Source organism: Polychytrium aggregatum (assembly GCF_025602895.1).
Source record: "Polychytrium aggregatum strain JEL109 chromosome Unknown BJ171scaffold_11, whole genome shotgun sequence".
Lineage (NCBI taxonomy): Eukaryota > Fungi > Chytridiomycota > Chytridiomycetes > Polychytriales > Polychytrium > Polychytrium aggregatum.
This window is the reverse complement of record NW_026516213.1, coordinates 679,615-700,611: the sequence shown is the minus strand read 5'-3', so window position 1 is coordinate 700,611 and position 20,997 is coordinate 679,615. Positions and strand designations below refer to the sequence as shown.

General features: G+C 58.3%; 6 protein-coding genes across 6 annotated transcripts; 4 read left to right on the top strand and 2 right to left on the bottom strand.

The window, feature by feature from the left end:
• Positions 1 to 59: 59 nt before the first annotated feature.
• Positions 60 to 958, top strand: BJ171DRAFT_421924 (3-hydroxyanthranilic acid dioxygenase; the record flags this gene model as incomplete). Its single annotated transcript, XM_053107515.1, has 3 exons — positions 60 to 327; positions 576 to 656; positions 780 to 958. The coding sequence occupies 3 exons, from the start codon at positions 60 to 62 to the stop codon at positions 956 to 958; spliced, it is 528 nt and encodes a 175-aa protein (XP_052968538.1).
• An 835-nt stretch (positions 959 to 1,793) lies between these two features.
• Positions 1,794 to 4,054, top strand: BJ171DRAFT_497887 (uncharacterized protein). Its single transcript, XM_053110315.1, has 2 exons — positions 1,794 to 3,628; positions 3,734 to 4,054. Exons 1-2 carry the CDS (start codon positions 2,245 to 2,247, stop codon positions 3,916 to 3,918), a joined length of 1,569 nt encoding a protein of 522 aa, XP_052968537.1. The 5' UTR covers positions 1,794 to 2,244; the 3' UTR covers positions 3,919 to 4,054.
• A 162-nt stretch (positions 4,055 to 4,216) lies between these two features.
• Positions 4,217 to 5,750, top strand: BJ171DRAFT_566782 (uncharacterized protein). Its single transcript, XM_053113435.1, has 3 exons — positions 4,217 to 4,413; positions 4,641 to 4,922; positions 5,304 to 5,750. Exons 2-3 carry the CDS (start codon positions 4,707 to 4,709, stop codon positions 5,409 to 5,411), a joined length of 324 nt encoding a protein of 107 aa, XP_052968536.1. The 5' UTR covers positions 4,217 to 4,413; positions 4,641 to 4,706; the 3' UTR covers positions 5,412 to 5,750.
• Positions 5,751 to 6,158: 408 nt separating this feature from the next.
• On the bottom strand, positions 6,159 to 8,316 carry BJ171DRAFT_30830 (P-loop containing nucleoside triphosphate hydrolase protein). The gene is made up of 3 exons (XM_053107054.1): positions 8,025 to 8,316; positions 7,588 to 7,764; positions 6,159 to 7,338 (listed from the first exon to the last, which is right to left on the bottom strand). Exons 1-3 carry the CDS (start codon positions 8,112 to 8,114, stop codon positions 6,280 to 6,282), a joined length of 1,326 nt encoding a protein of 441 aa, XP_052968535.1. The 5' UTR covers positions 8,115 to 8,316; the 3' UTR covers positions 6,159 to 6,279.
• A 2,700-nt stretch (positions 8,317 to 11,016) lies between these two features.
• Positions 11,017 to 12,784, top strand: BJ171DRAFT_30755 (mitochondrial carrier domain-containing protein). Its single transcript, XM_053107042.1, has 3 exons — positions 11,017 to 11,614; positions 11,768 to 12,099; positions 12,261 to 12,784. Exons 1-3 carry the CDS (start codon positions 11,375 to 11,377, stop codon positions 12,631 to 12,633), a joined length of 945 nt encoding a protein of 314 aa, XP_052968534.1. The 5' UTR covers positions 11,017 to 11,374; the 3' UTR covers positions 12,634 to 12,784.
• Positions 12,785 to 13,224: 440 nt separating this feature from the next.
• On the bottom strand, positions 13,225 to 20,203 carry BJ171DRAFT_497878 (uncharacterized protein). Its single transcript, XM_053110314.1, has 18 exons — positions 20,127 to 20,203; positions 19,865 to 19,930; positions 19,596 to 19,722; positions 19,324 to 19,458; positions 16,883 to 19,207; positions 16,498 to 16,782; positions 16,376 to 16,411; positions 16,223 to 16,279; positions 16,036 to 16,132; positions 15,865 to 15,925; positions 15,643 to 15,722; positions 15,294 to 15,505; positions 15,117 to 15,173; positions 14,771 to 14,979; positions 14,435 to 14,576; positions 14,013 to 14,178; positions 13,686 to 13,871; positions 13,225 to 13,519 (listed from the first exon to the last, which is right to left on the bottom strand). Exons 2-18 carry the CDS (start codon positions 19,900 to 19,902, stop codon positions 13,440 to 13,442), a joined length of 4,293 nt encoding a protein of 1,430 aa, XP_052968533.1. The 5' UTR covers positions 19,903 to 19,930; positions 20,127 to 20,203; the 3' UTR covers positions 13,225 to 13,439.
• Positions 20,204 to 20,997: the final 794 nt, after the last annotated feature.

Here is a 20,997-nt window from a genome sequence, read left to right as displayed (position 1 = left end):
GCTCCTCTTCTCCAACAACAACAGACGACAGCACTGCCAGACGCCTGGATCCGCACAGCATGCCTCTTTCCGCACCCATCAACTTCCCCAGGTGGCTCAGCGAAAACGCCGACAAGCTCAAGCCGCCCGTTGGCAACTTTTGTCTCTGGAACTCGAGTAACTTTGTGGTGATGGCCATCGGCGGCCCCAATGCTCGCACCGATTTCCACGTCAATCCCACGGAGGAGTGGTTCTACCAGCACAAGGGCGACATGGTTCTCAGGGTCCTGGACGACGGCGTGTTCCGGGATATCGACATCCGCGAAGGCGATATGTTTCTGCTGCCGCGTAAGTTTCGGTCTGGGCAGGAGCAGGAGCAAGATCAGGATCAGGATCAGGGCTTGGCCCATCCAGGCGATGGCGCGAGACGGGTCAATAGACCGCCACCCGCTGTTGGCCGTGCGAACAACGGTTCTGGCCGCCTGCACACTCGCCAACAGGATGGCGAATAGCTCGATTGACTTTTCCGTCTGCTCTGCGCTACAATGCGTCCCGATTGTGGTCACGGTCTGGCACTTGAATCTCACGACAAACAGCGAACGTCCCTCATAACCCCATCCGGTTCGAGAATACTGTCGGCGTTGTGATGGAAGTCCAGCGACCGGAGGGCAAGCTTGGTAGGGAGATGGCAGCTCGCAGAAACATGCCGTCGCGATTCTGTCGATCAGCTTGCAGTCGCCTTGATGATGAGTGTAGCCTGCGACAGAGTCGATCTGACCATGCCGATCTTTGCTGGCCAGATTCGATGCGATGGTACTGCGAAAATGAGGAGTGTCGCAAGAACCTTACGATCGTATACGAAGAGTCCTTCTACTGCACCAATCTGGGAGTCCAGCTCAAGCCGGTGATTGAAAAGTTCTATGCCAGCACCGATCTGCGGACATGCAAGGTCTGTGGCCATGTCAACTCGGCTCGATAAAGTGCGTCGCGGTCACCAACATCGTGCGCCGGAGCGACGAGACCGCCCAGACTGCGGACATGGATGCCCTGGAGACGACGGGCAAAAGACATGCGACCCGGCAGGGAGCAGCCACGCGCAACATTCTGACGAACCAAGGCCACCAGCGACAAAGAACATGAAGGCGATGTGACCTTCATGGATGCGGGGTCGGTGGCCATGGCCTGCGAGGAAAGACCGCGGGATGCGAGCGCTGCGGGACCAAATACAATTTGTATCAATGCAAACCACCCCACGCATAATGGTGTTGCGATCAAGGCTGTTCTTGAGTCGGGCCGGCCGGTTATCGTTGGCGACGGAGCCGCGCCGACGGGGATTCGCTGGTCTGCATTTCGGGCTGGGTTCATCCGTGTCCCACATCGGCTCATGACCGCTGTTGTCGTTGATGTCGTCGATCACTTGCACGCCCGTCTGGGGACATGTTTGTCCAGGTCCCAAAAGAAAGAGCCGCTCGGGGCTCTGGCAGAGCCCGCTTCGTTGTGCAGCCAAACGGCCCCCACCTCATTCTGGAGTGGCGACGGGCTGCACGGGCCCTTGGTGCCGGACCCGATCGCCGAACCCCATCCTGCTGTAGACCCCGAGCGATGGATTGAAATATCAACTCCAGCGGTGGATTGAAATATCGACTCCAGCGCCAGATTGAAATATCGACTCCATTGTTGAACCAAGCACAGCGCCGCAGCAGCAACACGACAGCCCGCACCCCCGACGCGACGGCCGCCGCCAAACGCGCCACGGCGGGGCGGGGCGGCTGCGCCCTGTCTCCTGCGCCGGGCGTCTTGGGCGCCAGCAGCCAGACGGTCCTTTGCCGGCTTGGTTGCGGTGCAGCCCTGTGTGCGTCTGGCTCTGGGCCTCGCAGGTCTCCTCCATGCCTCTTCGGGGGGCGACCGCCGGGCTGGGATATTTCTTTCTCGGCACCGTTCTCCGGCTTTGCCCTCTGTCTCCTTCGCAATCGCCCTCTTGGACACTTCTGGCCGGCGCGCTCCTGTCGGTTCTGCTTTTTTGGTCGGTCGCCTCCCACGGTCCTGGCTGCAGCCGAGTCCAGGCACTCTCCCAGGCACCTTTGGCCAAGTAACGGCCTCGTCCGCATCCGCCTCTGCTCTTTGGGCAACTGCCATCCCTCGCCCTCCACTGCCATCCATCGCCCTCCACTGCCATCCCTCGCCCTCCACTGCCATCCATCGCCCTCCACTGCCATCCATCACCCTCTCCACAGACCCGTCTCCCATCCGCAATCGTAGAACATCATGGGCAAGTACTACAAGTGTCGCCCGCGACAGAACCCGCCCAAGAGCTATTCATGGGCACCCCCCACAACAGCAGCAACATGGCAGCCCTCGGCCACATCATTGCCATGGCAGCCCTCGGCAACTGTCTCTTGGTCGGCCACTGCGGGGCCTCCTTCGCTGACAGCGACATCCGGCGGCTCTGTCGTCCCAACTGCAGCCAGTGCGCCAATCGCTTCAGGAACCTCGGGAGCGACTACAGTTGGGCAGACGACTCTGGGACTCGCCAGCTCCACCCAAGTCTCTGCCCAGCCCACCCTCAGCCCGTCCACAATCTCCAGCATCACCCAAGTCATCCAGTTGGCGTCTTCAACTCCTCCTCAAGTCACACCCACATCTTCGGTCGGCGCCAACGGAACTGCCGCCAATGGCACAGTCTTCACCGCCAGCAGCGGTCCGCCGCCGCTGACCATCATCCTCTCATCCGTCGGAGGTGCCCTAGTACTTGCCTTGGTCGCCATAGGCTCCATTCTCTTTGTTCGGCGCCGCAGAAAGAAGCAGCAGACCCAGAGCGTCCGATTCGAGCCCGGCTATCCACCCTTCACCAATCCCTACAAAAGCGTCGGGCGGGTCGATGAGAACACGGGCAATGGCTATCGCAGTAGCTCTGCCCCGCGCCTGAATGAAGTTGTTCAGGACTACCGATACAGCCTGTACTCTGCCGTGAACAATGCCGGGGCCGGGGCCGCCATGGTCGCTACAACTTCCTCCGGCGCTGCTGCAGGTGCATCGTCGTCGTTCTCGTCGTCGTCGCCCATGTCTTCGTCCCCGTCCTCGTCCCAGAACCCTTGGCAAAAGTCGCCGCAGAACATCAGCATCCCCATCAAAACCGAGATCCCGGGCAAAATCGGCACACCCGTCTCCCGTCCAAAGAACTCGTCGCCGCTCGCAGGCAATTCGTCGCCTCTCACAAAGTTCTCTCGCCCGCCGCCTGCCACTTCCTCGCTCGCCGTCGCCGGCAGCTCTGGCCAGGGATCGTCTCGCAACTCCTTCACATCGCCCTTCCGCGTGCGTCCTGGCTCTGGCGCGAACACCCGAGTTGACGAAACCGACATCATGGACGTTATGATGCAGGACAACTCGCGCTCTGGCCAAGTGGTCGTTCAAGAAACCGTCATGTACTCTACTCAGACGGAGCAGTCTCGCCTGCAGACCGACCAATCCCGCCTGCAAACCAAAGATGCAGCCTCGACGGTCTCGTTCCTCAAAGAAGATGTCCAATCGAGCGTCGTGGCCGAGAGCCTCGTCTCCCAAACCACCGCCGAGAGCCAGGTTCGCATGTATACGGCTGTATCCGGATGGATTCCACAGGCTTTTGACGAGCTCAAGGTGTTCCCGGGCGATGGTGAGTCTCAGCCTGCGATTGCAACCTGGCTTTGAAGTGCCCCCCATACACTGCGCCGTCCAGCGACCCTTCTTACTGACACTCCCCATTGTCTCCCGCCCGCAGCCATTCAAGTCATTTATGTCTATGACGATGGCTGGTGTATCGGAAAGAACGTCAGGTCAGGCGAGGAAGGCGTCTTCCCCATGGCCTGTGTCAGCGATCAGAGGGGAGGCTCGCAGGCGGGCAGCATCAGCGATATTCGAAGCTCGATTTCTTCTCGATCCCACAGTATCTCCCGCAAGACGTAATTTCTGCATGCCTGCTGTCCACCTCCACCTCCGCCCCAGCCCCACTGTACTCTACAGCATTGATTCTTCAAGCCTCCTGGGCACTGCCCTTGCATTGTTTTCCAATAAAGAGACTGCCCTATTTTTTTTGAGTCTACATATGCCGGGCTCCATGAGCAGGCAGCATGGTTTGCTGCTGGCCGCTGCTGCGCGCCGGGCCGAGGCTTCTCGGCGAGAGGGCGGGCAGTTCTCGGCGAGGAGAGCAGACCCGCGTTTCTGCCTTTCACAAGCGCCAGCAACTTTTTTTGTGGGTCGATCTGGGCCGCTCCGATTTTTGCTTTTTCTCGTCCCAGAGCCGTATCGCAGCTTCTTGGCATCGTCTGCAACAGGCCCGCCTTTGCCATCCCCTCCGTTCTCGCTCCCTTCCTTTGCAAGACAAGCCAAAGCCAAGCCAAGATCGCCTTGGCCGTCGCATCCAGTAGATCCGCCTGACACATCTGCATCGCTGACTCTGTGGTAAGCGTCGTCTGGGACTTGTGTCCCACGACCTCCCTCCCTCCGAGCATGTTTCCTCGTCCTTGCACCAGCGACACGAGGCATCTCAGCTTCAACGATCGCCTCTGCCGACCACCATCTGAATGCGGCAACTCCAGCGACATGGTTTTCGCTCTCATCTCACTCATCCCCCTCCCTCTGATCGAAATCGGTCCTCCCTCCCGTCTCTCCAATCAAACTTGCAACAGCATCGAGATACAGACCTACTCCCTGGGCTCGACCAGCAACAAACTCCTATTCAACCCAAAGAAGCCATGATTCGATTATCCTCATTACGAAGCTCTGCCCGTGCTGGATGCCGCAGCGGACGCCCTGCGTCTGCTCCTGCTCCTGCCGCCTCTAGCGGCGCCCGATTTGCCCAATCCCACCACACGGCCTCCAGCGCCCAGCCTGGTTCGATGCCCTCACAGTCCGGCCTTGGCTCGTTACCTCAGTCCTTCTCGGGAATCGGAGGCTTTTCCTCTGCCAGCGTATGTGCTCGAGCTGAAGCTGCCCAGCACCGGAAGTGTGACAGCAGAGGCGGACTGTTGCATGATCCCATCAACACAGCCTGGCGGATATAGATCCTCCCAATCTTCTTTTATATTTGACAGCCCGCTGACGTCTTTGGTTCTCTTTCGGTGTCAAACAAATCGCAACGTCTGCATGGATCGGAACGTGAATCCCCTCTGGTGCGCAACTCCTCGATATCCCTCTGGGAAACTGTCTGATTTGGACACCGACTACGTCCACGAATCGGCCGGACCTACATCTGTCACTATGGCACCTCTGGCCGACACACGACACATACTCGCGCTCCCGTCAAACGAAAACCTCACCTGTCATGGGACCAACAACCTCGCCCGAAACAGTCCCTTCGCGCCAACGTCCCCGAGTCCATGTCGAAGGCCGTTGCTCGTTCCGCCATCCTGTCCTGCACCGCCATCAACGGCTCCGACTGCCCCTTTGATGATTTATGAGTTTCAGAAGCGAAACACAGCACTGGAACATCGACGAGGAGAGAACGGGATGAATACTCATCGTGATCAAAGGGAGCGAGAATCGTGAATCTTCAGCAGCCGGAATCTACGATTGCGAACTGTCTGGCTGTTACGGACATGTCCTCCCTCATGTTCGAGGCGTTTGTTGGTGCGTATGTATGTGTAAGTGTGAGTGTACTCGTGGTAGCGAGTGCGTGAATACATCGCAGTTGTGTTTGGAACCCACTTCACTCTCCGCGCAGGGATGGACAGACCAACCGAGTCGACAGCTGGTCGGTGAGGTTGAGCGCGATGCACCTTTGCTGTCGTCGAATCTACTGGTTTATAAAGATATGGACGGCATCGACGCAAAGGGACAAAACCACAGAACAGAGGCACGCGAAGGAGAAACCAGCGCGAAGCGGATGCGGTGAGCCTCCCTGCCCAAGAGTTCAGTATATCGGATGCGTCCCAGAGAAGGGTGGAAGGGTGCGCAAGTGCAGCATCATGAGCACTGCCGAGCAAATAAATAATAGAGAGCGAGAACAAATAAGCAGATATGGGCGGGACGACAAAAGAATACTGGCAAATGATGGAGTGCAAGCAAGGCGGCAACAGCAGCAATGAGAGAGAGAGAGAGAGAGAGAGAGAACATGTGGGAAGGGGCGAGCAAGGCGCCCCGGATTCAGGATAGAAAAACAAGCACCCAAGCAGAATCAGCGGCCAGGACAGGGAGAGCCGCAGTATCGCTCCCACCCACACAACAAGAACTAAAACTAAAACTAAAACTAAAACTAAAACTAAAACTAAGACTAAAGAATGGTGCAGCATCCGCCGCCCTGTGGTGGAGGTGGCGGCTGTGTCAGGTTTACGCCCCCGACAGGGACCTGGACTTGGTCCGCAGGCCACTCCGGTTCCAGGTTGTACTTCTTGTCGCCGTCAAGCGGATGCGTGAATGCGTACTGTCGAACGAATTGACGCCGCCCTCGTGCGCGCGGCTGGTCTCCTTGGTGGGCTGGAAGGCAGGCGGCTCGGGGCTGATCGCCGACTCGGTGAGGGGCACGGCATCGCTCGGCTTGTCGTCGGCAGCCGCGGGCGCTGGCACAGCCGGCACAGCCGCTTCGTCATGCAGCAGATGTGTGGCAGCGTCCTCCTCATCGGGAACCTGCGCCGTATCCATGTCCTCGTCTTCTTCCTCCTCAGCCTCCTTGATCTCTTCGTGAACTGAGTACTGCGAGTAGCGACTGTGGGACGTAAAGGACGAGTTGCGGCTGACGGGTCGTGGGCCTCGGGCCTTGCCCCTGGGCATTGACGGATGGCCCGACTCCAGCTCCGAGGGATGGATCGAGCCCGAGTAGACCGACTGCTGATCCGCCGAGTTACCGTCGTCGGTATACGAGCGATCGGTATAGGAGCCCTCATCGTCGTCGTCGTCGTCATCCGAGTACGATGTGATGCTCGAGGCAAGAGTGCTCTGTCGGCGCGAATGTGCCTCAAGAACCGAGGAGGTCGACCGGCGAATCTCCAGCTGCTTGCTGATGCGATTCATTTTCTTTCGACCCGTGAGCTTGGCATCGTACGGCGTCCCCCCAGTCTGCACACCGCCGGCCTTGGAGGAGAATGGCGACTGGCCAGTCGGCGACAGAGGCGTGGCAGCCTCGTCCAGGTCCATAAGCTCGAATTGACTGTAGTCAGTGGCCAGGTTGTCAAAGACTACGTGGATCCCATGGCCGGTTTTGGCGGAGCATTCCACAAACTTGAAGGCTTTGATGTCCTTGGCGACCTTGACGCCCTCCTGGGTCGAAATAAGCTTCTGGTTCAGCTTGGCCAGCGACGCAGCCACCTCGGGCGAGTCCCGCAGGTCCGCCTTGCAAGCGACCAGAATGAGCGGAATGGTGGGGGCAAAGTATCGGATTTCGGGAACCCACTGTTCACCGACGTGGTGGGGGGGGGGATGGAAGGCAGACACCGATGGGGAAGATCCGGTGGGTCAGAACAGAGAGAGCATGCTTCGTGTGCTGACTCGAGACGTCCTCATGCTGCGCCGTCTCGGTCTCTGCACATAGCAATGCCAGCACACCCAGCCGAGTCCAGCAACTCGAGCAGCAACGTCCCTCCCAGCGCCCGTGCAGTCGCAGCCTCGGACCAGCTTGCCTCTTGCTCTATCGAAACTCACCTTCTCCTGGACGGTCTGGAGCGACATATGGTTGTCGACAGCATAGCACACCACCCAGGCGCTGACCCGGTCATACGAAAACGGGCGCAGACGGTCAAACTCTGCCGAGCCCGAGGTATCACACATCTCGGATCCATCCGAGTCGAAAAACGAGTCGCTGACTGTGGGTACATGAACCTGGGGATATTGGATTCCGTCAGGAACGAGAGCAACGAATCAGGAGAGCGCTGGCAGCGGATGCGGCATAGCCTCAGAGGTCAAGCTGCATGACTCTTGCCCGATGCATCCCAAGCAGAGGGCCGAATACTTGGCGGCAGGGATGTCGACAGACGACAGAAAGCGGCAGCAAGCAGCAAAAAGCAAGCGACAAAAAGCAAGCGGCAAAAAGCAAGCCTGCTTCTCGGATGGCTCAGGGGAGGGAAGAGCAGGCCACATACCTCGTCAAAGATATCCTTGAGGTACCGCTGGATCAGCGCCGACTTTCCCGACTGCTCGTCCCCGACAAAGACGTATTTCTGGTAGGTCATAGCTGCACAGCAGACAGGCAGGACGGGCGGAGCAGAGCTGGACAGAGAGCAGCGGGCTCTGGGGGTGTCGTTGGCGGCGGTGGATGCAAGACGACGAGCGAGGGAGACGCACGGTGACCAGCGCCGTCGCACACGGGTCGTGCACGCATCACGTGCGGTGCGACACTAATTTGGGACTGGAGCCATTCGATCCAGGCCGACTGCATTCGATCCAGCTCGATTGCATCCAGTCCTGTGCACGTGATACTGTGCAGCGCCACATTGCAGCGCCACGTATCCCTCCGGGCGAATCAGGCACGGCAACGAGCGGGTTGGAAACGCCAGACGCTTGTGCAGTTCTATCGCAGGGCTGCGAGTCTGAGCCTGGTGTTGGTCCAGAAGATCGTGTCTGAGCAGACCAGCCCATGGCTGCGACGACAGCCTCGATTGTGCGCAACTGGCCCGGCATTGACCCCGTGGCCCAGAAGATGCTCCATCAGGATGCTCCATCAGGATGCTGCCTGACCATGTCGCATCGAACGGCTCTGGGCTGCTCCCACCTCGAGCCTAGACCGAGGGAAGAACCGACGCAGCGCCGAGCTCGCCAAGCTCGCCGAGCCCGCCTGCACCGCCGACGCTGCCCAAAAGAGGCAGGAGGTCAGCGCAGATCGGAGACCGTCGCCGGCTCGAAGATAGGAAGGCAGCGGGCTCGTCCCCGAGGCGAGATAGGCACGGGCTGGAAGCGCCGGAGCAGCGCTACGTATATGGAAATACGCCAGAGGATTGGGGGGGAGGGACATGTAGCAGACCGGGAATGGACAGCGCACCAAGACGAACAGGCTACCAAAAGAGGGCAGCACGGTGGCGTGGAGGGGCATTTGGGGAGGAGAGCAAGCGAGCAAAGGAGCGCCAGCCAGCCCAGCGGCCGGAAGGGGGCGACAGCAGCCCCGGGAGGCGAGCGCAGATGTCGGCAGCAGATGGCAGCAGATGGCGGTGGAGAGGGTCGCCGGCAGGCAATGGCAGACGGGGACAGATGATGGCAGAGGGGCAGATGAGGTAGATGACGGCCGATGGGAGGTATCGAGGGCCCTGGTGGACAGTGTGAGCCATGTCCGGCGCGGCCGAGCAACAAGGCGCCGGGGCCGCGGTGTCATGATTGCATGTCTGGCGCGGCTGTGTCGGCGACAGATACGACGGACGCTGTGACGACATCGATGTAGACTGCGCTGCGGGGCGGATAGGACGCCGGCTGTGCGGTCGTGCCGAAGAGGCCGTGGTGGTGCCGTTCGGGAAACTGCAGGAGACAGCACGAGATGATGGGTGGTTTGTGAGGGCATCTTGGGCAGAGGGCGGGGATGTCAGCGACGGTGCCGCAACGGCGAACTGCAACGACGGCACCGCTGACACGCAGTGAGCAAGCCTTTGGTCAGAGGGCGGTCTGCGGTCTGCGGTCTGCAGAGAGGATATGCCGCACCGGGCGGCGCGATAAGACGTTCGGCAACACGATATCGCATCGATGTGATGCGATATGATCCTGGCGGGGCCGTGGCACTGTGCAATGTGCAATGTGCATTATGATGCGATGTGATATGACACCCGACATGGAAGGAGCTGCGCCGCCTCCGAGCACCGATTGTTCGACACCAGAGCCAGAGCTAATATCAAATGCCTGACAACATCAAATGCCCGACAACATCAAATGCTGGTATATCCCCGGACACCAATGTCCTCGCGGCAACGCATTTGTTCATACTTCCCCAGCCCGGACCCCTCCCGCCAACCTCGATCCCGCCAGGGCACTTCTCCCCGCTGGATTCCCGCCAAGGTCCGTGCTGCTCCCCCTCCCCGATCGATACCCGATCTTATCGGTCGACGCTCGCATCCGCTGGCAGCATTCCTCGACGGATGTCGGCGGCGCCCGCACACTCCATGTCGTCTGCATGCCCACGCGCCCTCCACCCGGTGGTCAGGAGCACACCGGCTCGGCTGCTTCTTTTGGGTCTGGGCCATGCGGCTCCTTTGCTGCACAGGCCACCAACCGGAGGCCCTCCTCCAGACCTTGGGGGCCCCGCCGGGAGGGCCCGCGGGCGGACGGGGCCATGCCCATGAGCCTGTCTGCCTGCCTGCCATATAAAATCCCTGGGCCGCCTTCGCCCTGGTGCACACCGCCCTCTGTCTCTGCCTCTTCCTCTTCCGCTTCCTCTTCCGCTTCCTCTGCTCATCCGCTGTTACTTGGTGGGCTTCCTACGCTTCCGGACCCGAACGAGGTGCGTGAGAACCTGTGCCGGCACTTGTGTGCCAACATCGGTGTGGCCGGTCTCGCTGTGCAGACGCACAAGTCAACCACGATGCAGACACACAAGTCGATGACGATGCAGTTGCACAGGTCGACGATGATGCGGGGCGTCTGGATGTGTTAGCGTGCAGCCGTCGGTGACAACAGCAGCAGAAGCACCTTCGGGTGAATATGCTGCTCAGCCATGCCGGCCCATCCGTCCGTTCCGGCTCGGTGCTCCTTCAAGCGACCACCACCCGCCATGCACGAGCCTCTTCGTCCACTTCCCGTACTGACCATGAGACCAACCACCTGCATCCTCCCCCCCCCTCTCTCTTATGGTGCAGCCCGCACATCCGCCTCGCTGTGTGCTCCTCCATCTCCTGCCACTGTGTCTCCGGCAGCATTGGCTGATCGCGAACGCTCCTGTGCGTCCACCGTCTGCACCCCAACCGGGTCCGATAAGCCGCCGTTCCATTGCAGCCACCCTTCCGGGGTCCCAACCCGATAAGCCCCAAGCCGAAACTCGATAAGAGATAAATCGCTGCTCCCGGTAGGCCTTCCGATCCTTTCCTGCGATCCTTTCCTGTTCCTGCTCGGCCTCTGCATCCGCGCTTCGGCGAGAGACCTCATAGCCATTGGCCCCCCCCCAGAGGCCTTTATACTCCCCCCCCCTCTGTCTGCCCATCTCGAGCAGCACCCGACGAGCGTTAATACCCAACCTCGTAATACCCCCCCTTCTCCCTCCTCTAGGCGCAACGCCTACTTTGTCTGCCTTCACCAGACTCCACTTTTTTGGTCCTAATTCCTGGCTCGCGACTCTCGTTGCTGGATCCCAGAGTTCAACCCGGCTAACGAATCTTCTATACCCGCTACCGACCTCTACCGACCTCTACCGACCTCTACCGACCTCTTCTTCTTGTGCCCTCCTTCTGTCTGTCTTTCCAGCGTCCTCCACGACCGCTCCCCTGATCCTGCTTTCTTGCCCCCAAACCATCGTATTACCATGAAGTCCGACTCCCCTTCCCTTGTCTCTGCTTGGAGCGCTGCCCAGCCTTTCGTGTTCGGCGGTCTGTCGGGCATGGTCGCCACCGCCGTCATCCAGCCCATCGATTTTATCAAAGTCCGAATCCAACTGCTGTCCAAGGGCTCGTCCACCAACCCAATCGCCATGGCGGCCCAGGTCATCCGCAGCGAGTCCATCTTTACCCTCTACAGCGGTCTCTCGGCGGGTCTGCTGCGACAGGTATGACATTGGCTGTCATTTACGCCCCGCCGCTGGATCCGCGAGCAAATCCTCAGGGGGCTGCATGAGCAGAGTACTTGCGGCTGCGGTTGCAGGCGCAATCGGAGCGAGGCCGTTCGTTAAAACGCCTGTTCTTCTGATCTCGCCATCCAGGCCACGTACACGACAGCACGAATGGGCCTCTTCAACACCTTCATTGCCTATGCTAAGGAGAAGAACGGCGACCAGCCCATCACATTCGCCCAGAGGGCCGTCGCCGGTTTGGCGGCAGGTGGTCTTGGCGCCATGATCGGCAACCCTTGCGATCTGGCCCTCATCCGCATGCAGGCCGACGGACTGCTGGAGCCCGCCAAACGCAGCAACTATACCGGCGTACTCAACGCCCTTTCCCGCATCGCTCGTGAAGAGGGTGTCCTGGCCCTGTGGGGTGGTGCGGGCCCGACAGTGGTTCGTGCCATGGCTCTCAACGTCGGCATGCTTTCCACGTAAGTGCCTGGTCGTGGATATGCCGCTGGTCGCGCGACTCGGCCATCTTGGAGCGACCAGCATGATTCGGCGCACCACACCATACCGCAACCCGCAGCCAGCATCTGGGCAAGCCATGTCTGACCATCCTTTTGCTCCTGTCACTCTCCTTGATATCCAGCTACTCGGAAGCCAAGAGCAGACTCGAGGGCTATTTCGGCCCCTCTGCCTCTGCAACCTTTGGCGCGTCCGCTATCGCCGGCTTCTTTGCCTCGTTCCTGTCGCTGCCCTTCGACTTCATCAAGACTCGCCTGCAGAAGCAGCGCAAGGTCCCTGGCCAGGTGCCCCTGTACGCCGGCTCGATTGACTGCTTCTTCAAGGTTCTGAGGACCGAAGGCCCGCTCGCCTTCTATCGCGGCTTTGGCACCTACTACGTCCGCATCGCTCCGCATGCCATGGTCACACTCCTGGTGGCCGATGGGCTCAACACCATGGCCAAGTGGGTCCAGAACCAGCGTCAAGGCACCGGGGTCTCTTTGGCCAAAAACCACTGAGCCAGCGATCCCAACTGCCTTTGTTCGGATCGGTTCCTGCCTGGCCGGACCCTTTTCTTGGCCGATTGCCCATGTCAACCTCCCATTACTCCGCCGCGGATCGATCTTTGAAGCCGTGAGGCATACACTGGAGGTCTGACGTGTAGTCGGCAAGCATCATAGGGCCCCAAGGCTTCTTCCTGCGCTGGATCATCCACCATCCCCCTGCACAACGTCCTGCTTCCCCGTCGCCATAATTCAAGCTTCTCTTGATCTCCAACCTTCACTCTCCCCTCCGGTGCGCACGTCCGGATAGCATCGGGCCGGCCTTTGATCCACCTCTTGGTGTTCCGCCCATGCCTCCATTTGAGGAGCTCTCTCGTTCGCTCTCTCGCCTTCACTCTTGATTATTCCCATCCCATCCCTACTTTCTCTCTCTCTCTCTCTCTCTCTCTCCCTCTCTCTCTCCTTGCGAACAGCAAAGCCTTCGCAATCCTATTGACTGCACTTTCTCCTCCCTTCCCGCGATGAAAGCCAAGCGCCATCGTGCGCCTTCTCCCTTGTTCCCGACCGTTGTTTCGATACATGTGGGCCATATGTCCCAACAAATACATGGCCTATTGAAACAACAATACCAAGCTGATATACTGGTGTTGCTTGGCTGCAGCCACCCTACCGGGTTTGCCTTCCCCAGATGCACTCCACTGCACTGCACGGTGGATAGCCAAATTGTGCTGAGCCGTTGGCTACGGCACCAATCGCATGACATACTATCCCATAATCACGAGAAGGGCTGACTTGACACCAACGACCCAGTCGCCTGAAGACTACAGCTTGAGCAGTTTACCCTCGCTGTCGATCACGACGGTGTTATGCGCATCGATCTTTTCAGCTTTGTGGATGATATCTGTCATTGGGAATCCATGGGTTGGAGCTCGTCAGCGACGCTCAGCACGAATGGTTTCTCAAAATTGCAAACGAAAGGGAGCATACGATCGTTTCGACGATTTCATAGCAGTACATACGATTGCGGCTGCGATCCCCCCCCCTCATATACATGATGTGATACGAACCATGCTGCGTCAGGAACCTCTTGAACCGTCTGTACTGCTCATGCTTCTCGAGAAGAATGTGTAGGATCGAGAAACTGGGCTCGAAGAAGGCGCAAAACGACAGAAACATCCAGATACCGCACTCACTGTCGAACTTGATGCCTGTCTGGGTGTCCAGCGTTTGGATTTTGTTTCGGAACCTCTGGACTGGAAAGAGGGAGGGGCAGATGCAACGTCCGAATATCAGCCAAGAGATCATGCATATTGTGTCGGAGTCGGGAACTGTGTCCCGAGATGCTGTTTCAGACAGCAATCTTGCAATGGACGGCTGCTTGAGCCACAACTTGCCCGTGTCTGTGGTGCAGATGTGCCGACTCTTAGTGCAAGGGCTGGTAGTGTCGTTATCCGAGGAGTCGTAGAAGCACCCAAGGTTACGGAGCGTCCGGAACATGCGCTGACCACCCTTTTGCATGAGGTTCTTGACCAAAATCAAATCGCGGTTGTACTGCTTGCGCTGTGGATGGGAGTATATTCCCGGTGGATTTGGAGATAGGGTGAATGACAAGATGAGAGCAGGTTTCAGCTCATCAACACGGCAGTGGACAGGTTGCATTCGCGACGGCTTGCGCTTTTGTGTTTTTCTGTCAAAGTCAAACCCAAGCTCAGCAGTGGGATTGCATGGCCTGTTTCCGATGCGAAAGCGCTCGCTCATCCCCCCCCCCACATTTCGGTCTAGCCAGCCAAAGCGCAGACGGACAAACAGGACTTACCGGCTCAAATTTGCACATAAAAACGAGCCGGTCGGTGGTGATGACATCATTGATCAAATCCTGCAACTTGGTGCTCATCACTTCCAGAAACTTTGTTTGCTTCAATATCTCCTCCTTGGTTGTGAAAATATAGCCGATGTACCTGAGAATCGGCAGAGGCTTAGTGCTTGAGTAAAATGAGGCGGGGGGGGGGAGCAGACAGTCGGAAGTCCTCCATACACGTCTGGGCAAGCCAACATCGTCGTCGTATCACCGTAGGCCATGAACGATCATACACCAGCCTCTCTGTGCAGGCATCAGCGTGAAAGCCAGAGTCACTTCCGGCTAGAAACGCACCGCACGCTGTCTTCGACCGGACGAATCAAGATCTCCTTCTTGCCATAGATCCAGAAGAGCGGAAGTCTGTTCTTGTTGTCTCGGTCGATGAGACCGTATGTGTGAAACACCCCGATGTAGCGGTACAGCATGTTGATCTCGGCCATCATGTCGGGGCAGAGCTCGCGCAGCGACATGTAAACTTCAAAGAGGCAGTCGTAGAAGGCGGGCTGGTGGGCGAAGAACGTCAGCTAAGCTCACACCAGACCAAACAATGTCGCGCTCGGCCGCTCTATCAAAGCACATGTCCTCATCGCAGAGGTAGAGGGGGCGATATGCCAGCTCGAGTGCCCAGTTATTTGCTTACACAGGTTGATATGGCAGCCATGATGATATCAAAGTCTTCGATCCGGAGTATACCGATCTGTGTCCAAGAATGAGTCGTGAGCACCTCGCCCGGACCCGGACCCGAACGCTGATGCTCAATCCGATACCATCGATACCGCCGGAGCCCCTCCTCTCCAAAGGGCTATCGCCAGCGTACCCAAACAAGCGTGAGCATCGTAAGCCGCTCTGCTGTCTTGACGCTTTTGCTGTTAGCGCTGTAGTTGCGCCAGTGGTTCTGCAGCCGGTTCGTCGCCACTTCGTGGACGTGGTGTGAGAATGACTTTTTGTCCGAATCGACGCCGATAAAGTTCTGCAGCTTGCAGCACTTTGTGGATCGCGATTTCCTCCGGCCTTCTCCCTGGTCGCTATCTGTCAGCGATGACAGCGGCGAGGTGGTCAATGGCATAATCGTGCCGGCTAAATCGTCCCCCAAACAACCCCCACCGTGATTGTGGTGAAAATCGGCGACTGGACAGCCTCGTTATATCCGCAAAGGCCAAGCGTACCTGCATCATGTGGAAGCACGAGGTCTGTGAGGATGCCCCGCATATCGTTGGTTTCGGTGAAATTGAAGATCTCGATTTTCCTGTGGATCGCGGTGCCAATCCAGAAAAAAACAAAGTCACATCTTGCCACCAGAGGGCTTTCCAGGTCCAGCAGGAGTACGGCCACACATGTCTTGAGGCAGTCGTGGTGCTGCAAGCTACGTCGTCCAAGCCGACACTTACTCGCCATCTTCGTCCTTGTCGCTTTCGTGGGATATCTTGACTGCCTCGTTGTTGATGATTTCTATGCATTTGGGCCATTAGCCAAGGACTGCTGTCAGAGGACTTTCACCAACAGATCACTGGCCAAGGGCCCAACTGATTAGGATCTCAGCATGACTGCCATCTGCTTACCGTGCACACGGTCCAGGAACTCGAACACTACATTTCCGCCTTGGATCGGACCCCCAAAGACGCTGCTCCAGAGTGAGCTGGTCGCATTGGCAATAATCTGAAGAAAGGCAGGGGTCAGGGGCTCGTTTGCAGTTTCGATGCTGTGCGTAGAGTAGCGGCGGATCGGTCTGCAGCCGTCGTATCTTACCTCCAGATATTTGCTGTGTGTCATGAAGATGGGCATGTTCTCTTCCAGAGTTCTCATCTTCTCGGGGAGCCAAAAGGGGTCATGTCAGGGCGCGTGCTGAGCACAAGAGGGTGCTGAAGCATCGTGGTCGTATGTGCACATCATACTCTCTACCTTTTTGCTCGGTGTCACTGCGGAATCCGATTTACTCTGGCAGCATTCGATTAGATGGTAGTGGGGCGTCAACCTGGGCCGTCGGCCATTGTGCTTCGAATAGAGCGCACAGTCGCACGAACCTTTCTCTTAATTTTATAGTCCAGCTGCTCCTCTCCGTCATCGCTGTCGCTGCTACTTGCGGAGCCGAGAGATACAGTCACATCCTTGGACACCAGGGGCGGCGGTGTCCGTGCCGTCGACGAGTTTCCTTTGTGTGAGCTGTGTGATCGTTGGGAAACAGCCGAAGAGCGAGAGTCGCTGCTAGGATCTTCACCGTGGCTTGAAAGTGAACGCTGAGGTGTGATAGCAGCACTGTGCTTGACTGAAGGCGGCAACGAATGACTGAGTGACTGAATCTTCGAAGGCTATGATAACCATGGTTTAAGTCAAGGGTGGGAGTCCCGCCTGTGAATCGATAGATGCTCTGCCGGATACTGCTCTATCATGATCTACATGGTGACTTACTGTTGAATGAACATCGGCGGGCTTGGGTCCGTCCTTTTGCTGGACACGACTGTGGTGTGATAAATCATGAGATGGCTTTATCGGACGCTGGCTTTGAGACGAGAGTTGCACCGAGGTCGCACCACCACTGGGCACAGGCATGGTGCTGGCACTGGTACCGATGCTAGTACCAGTGTTGGTGTTGGTGTTGGCATTGGTGGCTTTGGGTGCTTGCGGAGAGCCCACAGGTCTCTGCTGAACTCCAGTGTTCACTTCGCTGGGGCGATGGATCGGACGTTGAGCCGTAAGTTTGATCACGATCGGCGGTTTGGCTGAAGCAGTCTCGGTTTTGTGTGTCCCCAGAGGTCGCGCCGCATTAGATAGCGGCTTTACAGAAGGTCGGGCAGCGGGGGGTTCAGCATGGCCCGGTCGGTGGTACGGCTTCAATGGCTTGATCTTGATCTTGGGACCCGACAAATGGTGTCCAGAGCGAGCTGTTGTCGTGGACGTGGGGACGGCGCCTCCAGACTCGGTCGACGGCCGTGCTATTTGATTGGGCGGCCTGTGAATTGCACCGAGCGAGCCTTTCGGGTCCGCAGAAACCAGAGGCATGCTCTGCTTTGCCGTTTGATCAAGCTCACGATAGCGTATACCAGTGATGGGGACATCTGTTGGCGAGGGGTATGAAGCAGGCCATTCGCCGCTCAATTTTGCTTGGTGCAGAGCGTATTCGTAGTAGCCTGTCGTTGGTGGTGCGTTTATCGGTGCATCGGAGCCGTGTTCCAAAAAGGTTGGGAACGCCGAGGGCGCTGGTACGGATGGGACAGCAGTGCCATTAGCCGGAAGGGTATCGGGGGGAATACTGATTGCGGGCGGCAAAGGCGCTTGGATTGATCCACCAACTATTGGCGCAGCGGTGTTTGCGACGATGCTGGGAGTCGGTACTGCGATAGTACTGCTCGTAAGATCGTGGGCCAAGGAGGCGGGCGCCTTATCGATTGAGGCAGCAGCTGAATCTTCCGGCACGTCTGTGGTGGCACCGATACCGGGAATGACTCCGGGTGTATTCGATCTTGCTGTACCGAGAACATCGTCCAGGGACTTGTCGATGATTTCGTCGAGAGAGCTGGAGTCTATGGGATTGTCGAGAGCAATTTTGGTAGCACAATCTACGGAGCGCTCGCCAGTGGCACCGATGGTCTCGCAGACGACAGTTGCGGCTGGCTGGCTGGGACGATTGGCAGCCCGAGAGTCGACAGCGTCATCAATGGCGTTGCTGAGTGGTTTGTTCCCAGATGTACTGGCAGTCTCAGGAGCGGGTTGATCGTCAGTAAGGCGGGATGCATGTGGATCTACGGTGCCCACTGGCTTGTTTGTGTCCTTGCCGGCAGGTGAAGGAGCAAATACGCTGTGAGATGGTGCAAAATGGTCGGAGATCACGAGCCCCGGCGGAACCAGCAGCTCGGGCATCAAAGCCGCTCTTGGAATCAGCAGAGTGACCGGAGGACCAATGGGCTCGATGGGAGCAGACTCGACGGGGGCAGGACTGATGGGAGCAGACTCAATGGGGGTAGGATCGATGGGAGCAGGCTTAGTTGGAGCCGAAAGCAACACGTCGAAGGGGGGAGGCACGAGAAGGGCAGTTCCCGGGGCGATCGTGGCCCCCAGCGACATAATGGTGACCAGCGTCGAGGTTTCGGTTGCCGGTGTCACTTGAGATGTACGCTCTTGGGTGATACTGGCGTTTTCTGGCAGGTCGGACGACTCGGCTGCTGAGGCTGGGAGCTCTCCAGGTTCATATATCTCAACGTCCACATCTATATCATCCGCATCTGTGTTGGATTGTGCTGAAATTGGGCCGTCGCGATCTACATTGGCCACCGCTGTCGAGGACGTCTGTATACTGCCGATTGGAGCACTTGAAGCGGGGTCGAAGCTGCTGGCCGACAAAAGATTGGCTGCTTTACCATCAAGCTCGATACTGGCAGAGCTAAAACCATGGCTGGGCTCGACATCGACAGCATCGACATCGACAGCATCGAGGTTGATGGCCTCGGGCTCGAGCTCGGGCTCGGTATCGGTGGGTTTGACCACGACCTCGTTATCGACTGTGTTCTCAAACAGCCCCGCGATCGGGGCCGACGCTATTCGAACAAAATCCAACGGGATATGGGGTCTTGACGGCGGCTGTTCTTCCGAGAGTACAGAAATGGCTGGCAGCATGTTTGGGGGATGGCTGGGGTTGGGGGACGGAGCAGTTTGCGCCAGATCTGGGTGGGCTGGAGCCAACGGGTCGACCTTGTTGGTGCCCGATTTTGAGTCGCTCTGAGTTTCAGAGGCATCGTCCTGGAGGATAGGCGCATTGGTTAAGAGAGTCCAGCAGGGGCATGAATGGCCACGACGGGGAGTTCAGGGACAGTGGCCGGCCATGCTTGGACAAGCTTGATGCTCAACAACCATACTTGGATGAAGCGATCTGCAGCAGCAATTGCTGCCGCTACCGTGGCCGGATCTTTGATAGTCATCGATCCAGTCTTCTCGAGAGATCCAGATGCGCTTTCGACAGCCGAGGGATTGCTCTCAAGCGACATGACGACCTTGATTGTCAAGAAACAGGAAGCGGCGTCGTGAGCGGGCCAGAGCAAGTGGCGAGTGAGCGCAAATAGCATCAGCCGTGAGGCAGTAAATCATACTATGGCAGCAGGCGACACATGGTTGAACACAACGGCAGTACCTCCTGGATCTGGCGCTCACAATACATCAGCTGACGCTCCAAATCCTTGATCTCGTCGTTGTGCTTCTCGATTGCCTGTCGATGGGCTTGGATCTTGCAGCGAATCTCGCTCATGCAAAGCTTGGCTCTGGTGAATCGACGAAGCAGGATTTGAATATGCTGCTAGACATCCGTTGATCGTTGACATGATGGTGGCGCACGAGCTGGCCGGCAGCTTCAAGCTAGGCCAGGCAAGCAGCGGGGACAAGACAGTGTTGCCTCGAACTTACGAGGCGAGTTGGCCGCGCCAATCATCTGGAGAAGCCATGCTGCCGAGGTGCAGAGATACACTGCTTCTGGATCATAGGCGGTAGTTAGTCCAGGCACGCTTGCTGATCGACGGATTGCTGGTCGCCCGATGGTGCAAGAAAAGCCGACGAGACCAGGGTGCCCTGGCATCAGCAGCAACATCGACAGGGACAAGGGCCATCCAGACCCAGAAAATGCAAAGTCAAAGGCACAATGTGAGGCCTCGTGCCGCGCCCAGCGCACCTGTGCGTTGCGTCGTCGACTCGATGGGGTCTGCCTGCAGGCGGGGATGGGCAGGAACCGGGAGGTGCTGGTGAGCGTCCAAGGCATGACGAGCGCAAGGCGCTCTTGACACCTTTTGGGCCGACCGAGATGGATCGAGCCACAGTCGGATCGATCCAGCAGTCGGATCGAGCCGATGGTTTGGAACTGGTTCCTGTGCGACAGAGCCGGCTGGTGCGTGGCTGTGTCGTGGCTGTGTCACAGACGCATCCGTCGTGGGAATCGGTCCGTCTGGGCTGGTTCGTCGAGCAAAGCGGGCGGCTGGTTTTTGCGATTTCCCACCAACACCTGGCACAAACACCCTGCCCGCCGCAGACAAGGCAGATACAGCCATGCTGGTCCGATGGCGAATGCCGGCCGATGATGTCGCCATGCAAGACCAATCGTCTCTGCGTCGGAGCCAGGAGCGGGCCAATCCTCATGTCTGGCCTTGATGCTTCTGCGAAGGCGCAAGCGTCCTTGGGAGGCCGGTCAGGGTTTCGGCTCCAGGAAGGGGTGGAGCCCAGCGATCCCAGATCGCCCATGCGCGCATTTAGGCAGGACTGGCGCACTCCAAGCATGGACTGGCATCGCTGGTCCTGGCACAGCCAGATCCAGAGACGCAGTTGTAACCTCCGGCCCAGCGAATGCATCCGCAGGTGCATTGGCCGAGAGCGCTGTCTCCGGAGCGCTGCAGATGGTGCTCGGCCTCGCCGATCCAGCCACCGCAGGAGCACAGAGGCCACAGACAAATGCGACTGCCCTCATGGCAGGGTCAGAGCCAGGCCTCGCAGCGCATACACCCACAGGCCAGCCCAAGGCCGCCCGAGCCAGCACGCAATTGTGAAATCCG

What these genes read in the sequence shown, in the direction of transcription:
- BJ171DRAFT_497887 (XM_053110315.1), top strand. Translation starts at nt 2,245, where the DNA reads ATGGGCAAGTACTACAAGTGTCGCCCGCGACAGAACCCGCCCAAGAGC. An exon ending in CAAGGTGTTCCCGGGCGATG is followed by an intron (nt 3,629 to 3,733) that starts GTGAGTCTCAGC and finishes TCCCGCCCGCAG; the next exon opens with CCATTCAAGTCATTTATGTC.
- BJ171DRAFT_30755 (XM_053107042.1), top strand. Translation starts at nt 11,375, where the DNA reads ATGAAGTCCGACTCCCCTTCCCTTGTCTCTGCTTGGAGCGCTGCCCAG. An exon ending in CGGCGGGTCTGCTGCGACAG is followed by an intron (nt 11,615 to 11,767) that starts GTATGACATTGG and finishes CTCGCCATCCAG; the next exon opens with GCCACGTACACGACAGCACG. An exon ending in AACGTCGGCATGCTTTCCAC is followed by an intron (nt 12,100 to 12,260) that starts GTAAGTGCCTGG and finishes CTTGATATCCAG; the next exon opens with CTACTCGGAAGCCAAGAGCA.
- BJ171DRAFT_566782 (XM_053113435.1), top strand. Translation starts at nt 4,707, where the DNA reads ATGATTCGATTATCCTCATTACGAAGCTCTGCCCGTGCTGGATGCCGC. An exon ending in GAGGCTTTTCCTCTGCCAGC is followed by an intron (nt 4,923 to 5,303) that starts GTATGTGCTCGA and finishes CGCCCGAAACAG; the next exon opens with TCCCTTCGCGCCAACGTCCC.
- BJ171DRAFT_497878 (XM_053110314.1), bottom strand. Translation starts at nt 19,902, where the DNA reads ATGGCTTCTCCAGATGATTGGCGCGGCCAACTCGCCTC. An exon ending in TGGCGCGGCCAACTCGCCTC is followed by an intron (nt 19,723 to 19,864) that starts GTAAGTTCGAGG and finishes TCGATTCACCAG; the next exon opens with AGCCAAGCTTTGCATGAGCG. An exon ending in CATCTGCACCACAGACACGG is followed by an intron (nt 13,872 to 14,012) that starts GCAAGTTGTGGC and finishes CCCTCTTTCCAG; the next exon opens with TCCAGAGGTTCCGAAACAAA.
- BJ171DRAFT_30830 (XM_053107054.1), bottom strand. Translation starts at nt 8,114, where the DNA reads ATGACCTACCAGAAATACGTCTTTGTCGGGGACGAGCAGTCGGGAAAG. An exon ending in TCAAGGATATCTTTGACGAG is followed by an intron (nt 7,765 to 8,024) that starts GTATGTGGCCTG and finishes CAATATCCCCAG; the next exon opens with GTTCATGTACCCACAGTCAG. An exon ending in TCCAGACCGTCCAGGAGAAG is followed by an intron (nt 7,339 to 7,587) that starts GTGAGTTTCGAT and finishes GTCGGTGAACAG; the next exon opens with TGGGTTCCCGAAATCCGATA.